The sequence below is a fragment of the Mesoplodon densirostris genome, chromosome 7 (genome assembly GCF_025265405.1).
Source record: "Mesoplodon densirostris isolate mMesDen1 chromosome 7, mMesDen1 primary haplotype, whole genome shotgun sequence".
Taxonomy (NCBI): domain Eukaryota; kingdom Metazoa; phylum Chordata; class Mammalia; order Artiodactyla; family Ziphiidae; genus Mesoplodon; species Mesoplodon densirostris.
The window spans coordinates 26,868,286-26,880,078 of NC_082667.1; the positions used below are offsets into that span (position 1 = coordinate 26,868,286).

An 11,793-nucleotide genomic window follows, 5' to 3' on the forward strand; every position below is an offset into this window, starting at 1 on the left:
TACCTTAAGGTGTAGGAGTAGCAATGGAAAGATTTCAAGCAAAGGAGCAACACGATCAAACTGGTAGATCTGTGTTTTTAAAAATCACTCTGAATGCTATGAAGCGAATGAATTGAAGGCGGGGGGGGGGGGGGAGGAAGAGGGAGGGACTGGGAATTTGGGGTTGGTAGATGCAAAACATTACATTTAGAATGGATAAACAATAAGGTCCTACTGTAAAGCACAGGGAACTATATCCAATTCATATTTTAAAAAAGAATATATATATATATTTGTGTAGAACTGAGTCACCTTGCTGTACAGCAGAGATTGCCACAACTTTGTAAATCAAGTCGACTTCAATCAAAAAATAAAGAATAAAAAAAAATAAAACAATGAATTGAAGGAAGGAAAGAAAAGGTTTAAGATTACTTAGTTATCCAAGTGAAAAATAATGGCTTGGATCAGGGTGGAGCAGTAGAAACAGTAGACAATTTCAAGATATATTTAAGAGATAAAAAAAAAAAAATAGCAAGGCTTGGTGACTGAGCACACACAACTCTCAGGTTCTGGCCTGAGCAGCTAGGTGGACAGAGGTGCGACTTACTGAGAAAGGATTTGCTAGACAAGCAGAGGTGGGGTGGATGGGGAAAGTATGAGCTCATCACTAATGATTCTCGCTATACACCCAAGTAAAAGCTCAGAGAGGGAGATGGATATGCGATTAGGTGCTCAGAAGAGGTCTGGGCTTTAGACACATATATGGGCATCTCCAGAGGTGGTATTTAAAGTAATGGGCATGGATGTGATATATCCTCAGGAGAAAGCACAGAATGGACAAGAAATCCTATCAATCCCAAGCCCCAAGGAAACAACATGTGGAGATAAGAAGAGTAAGAACTAGTGAAGAACAGGAAAAAGCAGTGGGCCAGAAAGGAGGAAAACCAGAATATACAGTGCTATGGAAGTGAAAGGAAGCATGTTTCAATTAGGAAAACAAATGGACAATGGTGATAAAGAACACTGAAATAAGGATATTAATGACGGTTAGGTTTCCAAGCCAGTTACAAAAGGTCATTAACCCATTACATAGGTAGATTACAGCATTAGACTATCTTACCATGATGTAATGCAGTACAGTAATGAAACATGCAGGCTTTATAGATCCACAATGACCAGGTTTAAATCCCAGCTCCACTACTTACTTGCTATGTGGGTCTAAGTTTATTAATGTCACGATGCCTCCTCAGTTTCCAATTCTTAAAAGAGAAGGTAAAAATAATACCTACCTCAAAAGACTACTGTGAGGATTAAATAAACTAGTGTGGGTGTTTATCACTTAAAACAGTAGCTAGCACAAATTAGTTGTCAGTAAATGATAGCTACTATTACTTACAACACTGTTTTTATGGGAAAATACTTTCTGAACAACAGAAGTTTATAACCTTTCACTAATTTGGGATTGTCTCTACTCCTTATAAATTGTGATCTTACAGGTCTCATTACAAAAGCCTTGAGGGAAACGTTAGATTTAAAACTTACTCAAAAAGTCCTCAATATAGTAGCTGACCATTTTTAGAGAAGTTAATCATTGTTTTCTTTTACGGAAGGGTACCTCTCACACTCACTGCACATTCATACTATAATCAGAAAGAACTTATGTATTAGGAAATTCTAAAAACTGGTGGCAAAAAAAAAAGGCTGTTTCAAGTCAAAAAGGCAAAAAACAAATATAATTCTATTTTAAAACAAAATATTTCCATTTAGTCACTTTCTGGTGTGACTAAACACAACATCTATCATCACCATGATGAAACAGTCTGTCTCTTCCTGTTCTGTACAAGACATAAATGTCAGGGAGAGAAAAGACGCAGGTCTGTAGCTTCCTGATGATCATCTTATTTCCAAAAGCATGGAAAGGTATTTATACTATCTAAACTAGCGCCATAAAGATTATTTCCAACCACATGGTGATAGGCAAAGATATGCTCATTTGGTCCCTGAAACTGAGAAGATCCCAAATAAATGGAGATTTATCAATATATGACCAGGTCCTATCTCTGAACTTCCATATACGTACCAAGCACTATTTTAGAAACATTCAGAAATCTCTCTATACACTCTATTTAAGGTATCAATAAAATGCTTGAGTTTTCCCATTAGTGCTTTATTTTTCAATTGTTAAAACAATGGAAATACCTAATATCTTATGGAGCTGTTATACCAAAAAAATGTTTACTATGCTGTTTCCTATCAACTAATGAAAATGTTTCATTTCAGGACCAAGTAAAGACAAGGTAGGATGTAAGATCCCATGTCAGTAACAACTGAATGTCATTACCATCTGTTAGCTTCTGAATAGGTTACTGGAAACAAGGTGAGAGGCTAACTCCTTATGGATAAGTATCCATACTATGTCATCACAACTAGTATTCATTTCCACCTTCAAGAAAAACTGCCAAAAGGGGGAACAAAAATATTCAACTGATACACAAATTACAAAACAGCTTTTTAAAATGTTACAAAAATATGAGTAGGCTCCTGAAAGCACAGAATACTTAAAGGGCATATTTCAGATTCAGTATTTTTTATAGAACTGAAATGAGCGAGGACATCACAGTTTGAGGAATAAAATGAGGTACAATTAAGAAGTGTGTGTAGCCCTGTACAGATGGCCTGATCCTAACACAAGATGTTAACAAAGCAAGTTGATGGGGGAGGGGGAAAGCCTGCATTTTTCTATGCTATAATTTAGCTAACTCCACCCCCAAAATATATTTTAAGAGGGGAGGGGCTTAGCATTTAAGAATCAGTAATTTCCAATAAACAGAAAATAAATCCCTTTTAGATTATGTGTTCCAAATAAATCTACTTACTGTTTTCAAATGTGTTTGGGAAGTCATTCTTTGTTACTTTGATAAATAACATTTGGAAAATATGACAAGTAGATTTTAGTTTCTTGACTCAGAAGTATTCTGCTAAAAGAAATAACAGAAATAACTAGATAGCATTTGTTTCATGTACCTAATAAAACAGTTGTCATTTAAAACATAAAATATGCTGCACAAATACCTATCACTGCTATTCCCTGAAGAGAAAGTAATTTTAATTTGTAAATTATGGTATTTGATGCAAAAGCTACTTTAAAAATGATAGTTAAATTACCACCAAAAAAAAAAACCAAAAAAAGGGAAAAAAGTGCCATACATTTTTTCATAAAACTCCTTCAAATGTCTTAATTGTGTATAATACAAAGTTATGACTATTTCTGAAAAGTCTCAGCATTTAATTATTTAGCTCCAAATTGGCATATCACATTATTTTTTTTTTAACCCCATGTCTTTTAAACAAAGGACCTAAAATTTTCTAAGAAAGCGTACTTCCCTTTTCTTGAACAAATTTTTTCTCATTCTCTCACAATCACCCCAAGGTACTATCTAAGACAAAGACCAGCTACTCTTCGCACATATTTTCCAAATCATGAACGTGGAACTTTTATAAAAACAAAGATAACCTAGAATACTGTAATATATAAAGTAAAAAAAAAAAAAGTTCACTTCTGTTGTGACAATAATAAAGAAATCTGATGAGATCATAAAACCACGAAGCTTCCTGTTGGTAGCTGAGGATGAAGTCATTAGCAACCCAGGATTCCCTGGTCCTTGTAATCAGAAGCTGCACCTACCAGATTCTTCATTGTTCGGCAGAGGTGTCTTTAAAACACCCCGCTCCCGAATGGTCCAAACCAAACCACGCCTTCCAGTTATCATTCAAATGGACCGTTTCACGTTTCACAGTGTGGCACTACTACACATTTCCCGCGAGCTTAAATATCTAGTAAGAGTCAACATTTTAGATTCCCTTGGTCATGCTGGAGCAAAGATGAACTCTTGAACCCCACGCTACATAATGAATCGGGGCTTCAGAAACCGAGATGGAGAAGCATGCTTCTGTTCTTCAACCTTTATGGCCTTCACCGACCGCCCCTCACCTCCAATTTCTTCCCAACTTTAGTCACCCCAAGGCAAAGAGAGATTCCATACTTCCTGCTGTTGTTAAAAGAGGACACCCAAGAGTAACTTTGAACATGTATACGAGAAATAGCTTCATCTTGGCCACCACTGCAAACATATGTCACCCAGCCACGGCGCAGCGTTCGCGCCCCAACGGGCCCCCTCCTAGGGCCCACGTCCCCGGGGTTCTCCCGCAGCACAGCCCTCCCGGGTCCCCCAGTGTCAGGGACGCGGCTCCGCGCCTCTTCCTCTCCCGCCTCCCCCACCCTCACACTCACCGCCGGGGCCCCCAAGACCACATTGTCGGTTCCAATACAATGGAATGTCATTGCCCCGAACCCCTCGGCGCCCCCTCGTACCCCCGGAACCAGTCCCGAGTCTCCCTGATCACCGAGTTCAGCCACGAACCCAAACTTCACCATGTGAGAGCCCGGACCCGGGAGGTGACGGGGACCCACGACTCCCGCCCAATCCTCCCTTTTACCCACGGTCCCCGACCAGCCCCGGCTGCGAGTCCCGCACTGGGCGCCCGCACCCACCCCGAGACCACCCCACAGGAGTCCTCAGCCGTCTCTCCCGGCCAGGGCTAGGGCGAGCAGACGAGCGGAGGGCTCCCAGCCGGCCCGGACCCCTGGGCGGGGCTGCACAGGGGCGAAGGCCCCAAACGCATCCCTGGCCTTTCCTGGCTCACCACGACCCCGCCGCCCACCCTCCCTACCTGGCCTTGAGGCTGGGGCTGCTACCGCTGCTGCAGCTGCTGCTGGAGGCGGCGGCGGCGGCCGCGGCTCGGGGTTCGTAGGCCCAGGCGGGGGCGGGGGGTTGTGCGGTGGCGTTGGCGGGGGCGGCGGGGGGTGCGGGCGGCGGCGGCTGGTCGGCGAAGCCGGAGGTCGCGTAGTTCCTGTCCATCGTGGGGGTTGCGTAGGGAGGGCGGGCAGCAGCGGGGGCTCCTCTAGGGCCCAGCGAGAGGGGGGCGGGAGGGGAGGGAGGGGGCGGGGGGAGGAAGAGGAGGAGGAGGAGGAGGAGGCGGCGGCGGCGGCGGAGGGAGCTGGCCCCCTCACATGGCCCCGGCGGGCGGACGGGCGAAGGGCGCGCAGGCCGGTCTGTGTCGGGGGGAACCCGAGCCGCGGTGCGCGGCGAGGCCCCAGCTGGGCGTCAGAGAAGCGGCGGCATCCGCGGCCGGGACTCACGGCGGCGGCGGCGGCGGTCGCTGCGCCCCATGTTGGTGGATTTCCCAGGATGCACCTCCCGCCCCCCTCCGCCCCGCGGCCTCGCCCCGCCTCCCCTCGGCGCCCCGCGCCCGCCGCTCGCGGGCCAGGCGGGCGGCCCGTGAGGCCTCCGCCGCCACCGCCGCCTCTGGAAGGCCAGCCGGGGCGGAGAAGGCTTGAGGCCTGTCCGGCCCAGCCGGCTCCGGGAAGGCGGAGGGGCGCCCGCCAGCCCTAGCCCAACGGGCCGCGGACTTCCCTCCCTCGTCTGCTCCAAGGGGAGCTGTCCGCGCTCGCCGCGCCCCGCGTGGGAAGGGGCCGCGCCTGCCGTTAGTCCTCGCGAGGGAGGGGAAGTTGAACGGAAACCCAGCGCAGGGTGCTGCAGCGGGGGAGGCCTGTCAGCGCTTTGCCTGGAGTTCGTTATTTGACCCTTCGAGTTATTTTGAGAGACTGAAATACTCAGTTCCCACATCGCGATTCCTTTCTCTGCGCCTCGTCCCAAACCAGAAACAGCTGAGCGGGCTGTTTTACAGTTCCGTTTACTCCCTTCCTGCCCAAAGCTTGGTGGGCTAGAGGACCATTTTCCTGCTGTTAGGGGAGATTTACATTCAAAGAGATTGCAATTCAAACGTATTATTTTCCAATCCTAGTTGAAGGACTTTTCCCAGGGGTTCTTATTAACTGTCCCCACCCCCTCCTTGGCGATTTTTCTCATTCTGGGTTTCAGAATCGTCTGTCCCAAGATAAATACTGCCTCTTCATTGATTAATGCAGCTACCGTCTGGATGACTTTAATTACCATAAATTTAAACTCACTGTGCACACGTTGTGTTGGACTTTTTGTTTGAGACTTGGAACTTCAGCAGGACTCTACCCAGACATTTCCGGTCAGACCTCCACGCTGTTTGGTGGGAGGTAAATTAAAGATTATTTGCGGTTCTTCTAGTGTATGTCAGAGCTGTGTTTCTTTAGTAACTCACGAGTAGTGAAACAGGGATCATAGAAATCATCATTTGGTCCTTAAGGCATAAAGTAAAAGTTTAAAAAAAACAGTAAAGTTTATTCACCACCACCCTTAAAAAATCAATACAGGTTTAACACCTATTTATGTGCTTAGCAGAGAAATCTATCCCTCAAGATAAGCCTGACATAAAGGTTAAGCAAATCAGACAGGCATAGTAGAAGTAATAAATTTGATACATTATCTCACCATTTAAAAAGCAGTTTAAACTTCGGTAATACCTGGTATTGGATCTGCTATTCCTTCTGAGATTAATTTTGTTCTGGAAGATTCTGTTTTCCTCCTGGCGCCTACATCCTTTTGTTCCTATTCATTCCTTTTTGTAAGTCTTTCGGCACCTGTGATGCTTGGAGTCTGGTCCGGGGTGGGAAAGCAAGGAAGTGAGTAGTCGTTATTTACAAATGAATTCAAATGTGTGGACACAAGTGACTTTGCCAATTTTATGTTAATCCAAGTATGCATTTACTGAGGATATCTTTGAAAAGTGGTTTTCTTTGGGGAAGGAATTTGCCAGATAATATGAGATCCTGCAGAGAAGTAACATAAATCTTCCTTACAACATTTACTTTTCTTATTGCAGACTGGAGATCTGTAATCTAAATAAAACAAAAAAATTTTTTTCACTACTAACTATTCATTTATAAGTATTTTTGTGAGCACTAAAGTTTTGGCTGTATGGAAGGTGTAGGAAGTGGAGTGGCATGCTATAAATGTTTTATGGCACTTAGTTTGATACCCACAACTGGTACTCAGAATGAGTTATGCAGGCAATACCAAACATGTGGCAAAAAAACCTTTATAGTCCCTCACACCGTTATGTAGTTCGTTTATGTCACATAAATCAGAGAAAAGATATTAAGGGGAAATTTTAGTGTTTTATTTATTTATTTAACAGTAAATTTTATTTTATTTTTATTTTTTATTGGGGTATAGTCTTACAATGTTGCGTTAGTTTCTACTCTACAGCGAAGTAGTATTTTTAAAATAATATTACTCTGTCACCATATATGATGTTCCTTTGCCCATTAAGTGAAATTTCCCTAGTTTACCCTAAGTCAATGCAAGTATATTTCCAATGTTACAACATGTCTACAAAATAACATCATAGAATCTTTTTGGTAAAATTGATGGCATTATCTGAAGAATGTCTTCTTCCCTACTGAAAATATACTCCCAACACTGCAAACGTTTCATGTTCTTTTAAATAATCCACAACCACGCTGTTTAAGTCTGATCTAGACCACCTCAAAAGTCTACAATGAGCCTTGTTGTTCTTGTTTTAAGTAAAAATGTTCATTCCAGTCTTTGCCTGCGGAACTTAAGATCCAGGTCAACTGTTATGTCTTCCATGACATTCCCCCAACTTTCCAAGGCAAAACCAATTGCTTCCTTTTCAATTGCTCTATGGTGCTTATTATATTTATTATATTTAACACCATCTTGTTGCATTGCAATTCGTTGTGTATTTGCCCCTTTCCCTCACAGATCATGAGTTCCTTAAAGGCAGGAGTTGTGTTTAATTCATCCTTGTATCCTCAGTACTTACCACTACTCCTGACATTATATTAGGCTCTAAATACATATTTATTGAATGAATAAATACAATTTTTAAAATACCCATTCAGAAATTCCATTTAATCATTTACATACTCCTTTCTAGAAACAAACAAAGACAATTTGGTTGCAAGATGAATTGAGACCCTCCACTTAAAAGAGACTTTCCTCCTCCCCCACTCTCATCTTCACTTCCTTCTGAGTTTATTGACGAGAAGTTAGTGATGCCTTAGAAAATGTCCACGAACACTCTCCCTGCATTTCCCAACCTTCCTTCCATCCCATTAGAAAACCACTGAGTATTTCAACTGGTAGGAAGCTTCGAGTAGTTCATCACCCTCATTCTGTTGTTGATGAAACTGAAGCCCAGGGTTCAGCTTGTTTTAAGGTGATAGAGGCAATCAGTTGGGGGAGGGAGTAATGGAACTCTATCTCCACTGAGGCAGCCTTGTTTATTAGCTTGTGGGGAAATGCAGAGTTTAGGGTTAACTGATTAGAAATGTAGTCAGTAACTCTATATATTCCAATGTTACAAAGAGACCAACCATGAATTCGAAAGATACAAGAAGGTCAAGTTTTGTGGGAAGTAGGTTGGTTAAGGGAGGGGGGGCCTTAATTTTCCATTTTTCCTTTCTCTTCTGGCATTGGGAGGGGGAGCTATAAGCCCTGTCTTTGCCAGGGGAGAACTCATTTCAGTCTCTTAGGTCAACATCAGAAATTAAAACATCAGAAATGAAGTAAGTCCCACTATCATTTTCTCTGAGGCTTGACCATACCAGTCGTCTTTGGCTGCTCTCTCTCTTGCCTATCATACGCTCCAGGGTGACGGCAATGGAGTCAAAAGAGCTGCATTTAAGCCTGCTTCTTTGGAAGCCACAGGTGTCACTGAAAGACAGTGATGAGTGACATTCCTCCCAGTGAGGAGAACTTCAAGAAACATACTTGATCATCAATTTTGTATGTAGAGGAGGGGCCTAACTGTGGATATGGATGATCTCTTGAACTCTGGTGACTGGTTTAGCTGATAGGGGTCTGGAAGAAGCCAGGTTGAATGACTAGAGACCAAGAGATCTGGGGATAAAGCACAGTTTAAGTATGAGCTGGAAAGACAGGGGTGTGGCCTGATCATGAAGTCTATCATTGAGTGATATCTTTTATCTCCCCGAATAGATTAGAGGAAATTTACACCTGTTTCTGTGGATGATAGCTCTTGTCATCAGAATAACCAATATGCAGAGCGGTCCTCAGTCATGCCAAAGCACGAGTTCTCTGTGGACATGACCTGTGAAGGCTGCTCTAATGCAGTCACTCAGGTTCTCAATGAGCTGGGAGGAGTTCAGTTTGACATTGACCTGCCCAACAAGAAGGTCTGCATCAACTCTGAGCACAGTGTGGACACTCTGCTGTAGACCCTGGGGAAAACAGGAAAGGCCGTTTCCTACCCTGGATCCAAGTAGTGAGGGCCTGGGCCTCCAGCCTGCAGGATGGACCAACGTAGACACAACTCTGATCCTCTCCTGCCTTCCAGACAGATCTAAGACCTGGCAATCCTGCTCAGTGATGGGAGTTCCTGCAGAGACCTTCACTTGCCCTGCTCCTCTGTAGCTTCCCTGTAATAAAGTCCAGCTGCTTTTGCTGGGGGAGGTGGGTGGGCAAGAATAACCAATATGTATCGAATACATAGGTGCTAGGTCCTCTGCTATGGGCTTTGCATGGTTTATCTCATTTAATCTTCAAAATATCCTTACAATGTGGCTGTTGGTCACTATTATTTCCATTTTATAGGAAATTGAGGCTTAATGACATTAACTGCCCAAATCATATAAACTAATGTAAATTGATAAGAGTGCAAGTGGAGCTTCAAACCGGCTATGTTTGACTCCAGAACCCAATAGGCTTGGTTAAAGTGCTACTGACAGGTATCTCCACTAAAGAGTTGCTATGTTTTCTTTTATAATTAATGAATGTTTTGTGGGTACTTTAAGACTGTAAACTCCTGAAGCATCATTCCTTCACCACTGGTTTTATTATCTGTATTAGTTTCCTGTGGCTGCAGCAACAAATTATCACAAACTGGGTGGCTTAAAACCATAGAAATTTATGGTCTCAAAATTCTGGAGGACAGAAGCCCGAAATCAAGATGTCTGCAGGGCTCTGTGTGCTCCCTCTGGAGGCTCTAGGGGAGAATTCTTCCTTGCCTCTTCCAGCTTTTGGTGGCATTCCTTGGATCGGCTACCTCACTCCAGTTTCTGCCTCTATCTTCACATTGCCTTCTCCTCTGGATGTCTTTCTCACCTGTCCTTTATAAGAACACTTGTCACTGGATTTAGAGTCCCCCCCGGGTAATCCAGGATGATCTCATCTCAAGATCCTTAACTTAATGACATCTGCAAAGACCCTTTTTCCAAATAAGTTCTCATTCACATGTTCTATGGATTAGGAGATGGACACAGCTTTTGGGGAACCACAAATCAGCTCACTACAGCATATCCACAGATGATTTTTTTTTTTTTTTTTTTTTTTTTTTGCCGTACATGGGCCTCTCACTGTTGTGGCTTCTCCCGTTGTGGAGCACAGGCTCCAGACGCGCAGGCTCAGCGGCCATGGCTCACGGGCCCAGCTGCTCCGCGGCATGTGGGATCTTCCCGGACCGGGGCACAAACCCGCGTCCCCTGCATCAGCAGGTGGACTGTCAACGACTGCGCCACCAGGGAAGCCCCACTGATGATTCTTGATGAAATCAATTATTATTATGGTTACCAAATTGTAATTTTTGTATCTCCATCCTTTCTTCTATAATAATTAGTTATCATTCTTCTACAAGAAGGAACTTTTCTTTATCTCCTATTTATCTACTTATCTATCTATTTCAGTATAGATTCATGAATTTTTTTATTCAATGGATTTGTGCAGTATAGAAATAACTTAGCAGGTTCAAGTTGTCCAAACCCTGAGTATTCCAAAGAAAGGTTTGGCCCTTGCCAGGCTCCAGGGCCATAACTTCTAAGCACTTGGAATATCCTGCCTGTTAAGAGTGGTTTTGTTTACCTAAGGCCTTGGACTACACTAGATAGCTATGCTAACAATGTGATTTATGGTGGGGGCTTTGGACCACACAGTATCAGCTTGACCACTGGAGGGGTTAGAGAATTAAGGTCAGCCACCAGGGAGTCAGCCATGCCTATGTGATCAACCTCCCCGCCCCCCCCCCGAAAAAAAAACCCTGGACACCAAGGCTCAGGTGAGCTTCCCTGGTTGGCAACACATCATGTGATGAATGTCCACAGCACTCCACTGGGAGAGCACAACTTCAAGCTGCACCTGGTCTCCCTTAGACTCTATACTCTGTGCCTTTTTCCATTATTGATTTTAATCTGTATCCTTTCATTGCAACGAACTGTAACCATCAGTATAGCAACTTGACTGCCTTGTGAGTTCTTATAGCAAATCATTGAATACAGGGTGGTTTTGGGAGTCCTTGAACACAGGATTATAGTCTGTTACCATATTTATTTACTTTGATGTTCAAATAGTGCCATATTTGGCCCAATACCCAAACATTTAATTACTTTAGTATAATTCCTCACAATAAGGAGCCATGTGAATCTCTTAAACAGGGAGTAAATGATCAAAGCTATGGAAAACATTCCCTTGCCCTTCCTAAAGTCCCACCCCATTCCACATCTTCAGCCTGGGTGGAACATCAGTGTATCAACATGAGAAGTACAGTCCCTTCATAGGTTTACACATATACACACCACCACCACCACCAACAACAACAACAACAAAAAGAAAAGAAAACAATATTCCACTACTTAAGACAGTCCTATTATACTCCTGTTCTGGTTGTTTGCAAACACAACTTGAGGCAGATATCTTCCAGAGGTTTTGCTGCTGGAGGATTGAACCTCAAACCAAGGGTGGTAGAGTATGTGTTCTCAAGCCTCCAGTTTCTCATCTATGGCCTAAGAGTAGGGCACTAAAGCACACTCTGCCTGAGCAGAAATCCCCCTGCATAGCTGGT

At 43.7% G+C, this 11,793-nt stretch overlaps 1 protein-coding gene and 1 pseudogene across 3 annotated transcripts in view; one reads left to right on the forward strand and one right to left on the reverse strand.

Moving 5' to 3' along the window:
- Positions 1-5,236, reverse strand: part of QSER1 (glutamine and serine rich 1) — a 79,434-nt gene extending 74,198 nt beyond the window's left edge. For 2 of the 3 annotated variants that reach the window (XM_060103240.1, XM_060103239.1), the window contains exon 1: positions 4,711-5,236. In XM_060103240.1, the coding sequence (XP_059959223.1) occupies positions 4,711-4,898 (188 nt within the window). In that variant the 5' untranslated portion in view covers positions 4,899-5,236. Of the gene's footprint in view, positions 1-2,855; positions 2,955-4,710 lie in introns of all 3 variants that reach the window. The other variant, XM_060103241.1, reaches the window with a different exon arrangement.
- A 3,783-nt stretch (positions 5,237-9,019) lies between these two features.
- On the forward strand, positions 9,020-9,226 carry LOC132494420 (copper transport protein ATOX1-like; annotated as a pseudogene).
- The last annotated feature ends 2,567 nt before the right edge of the window (positions 9,227-11,793 follow it).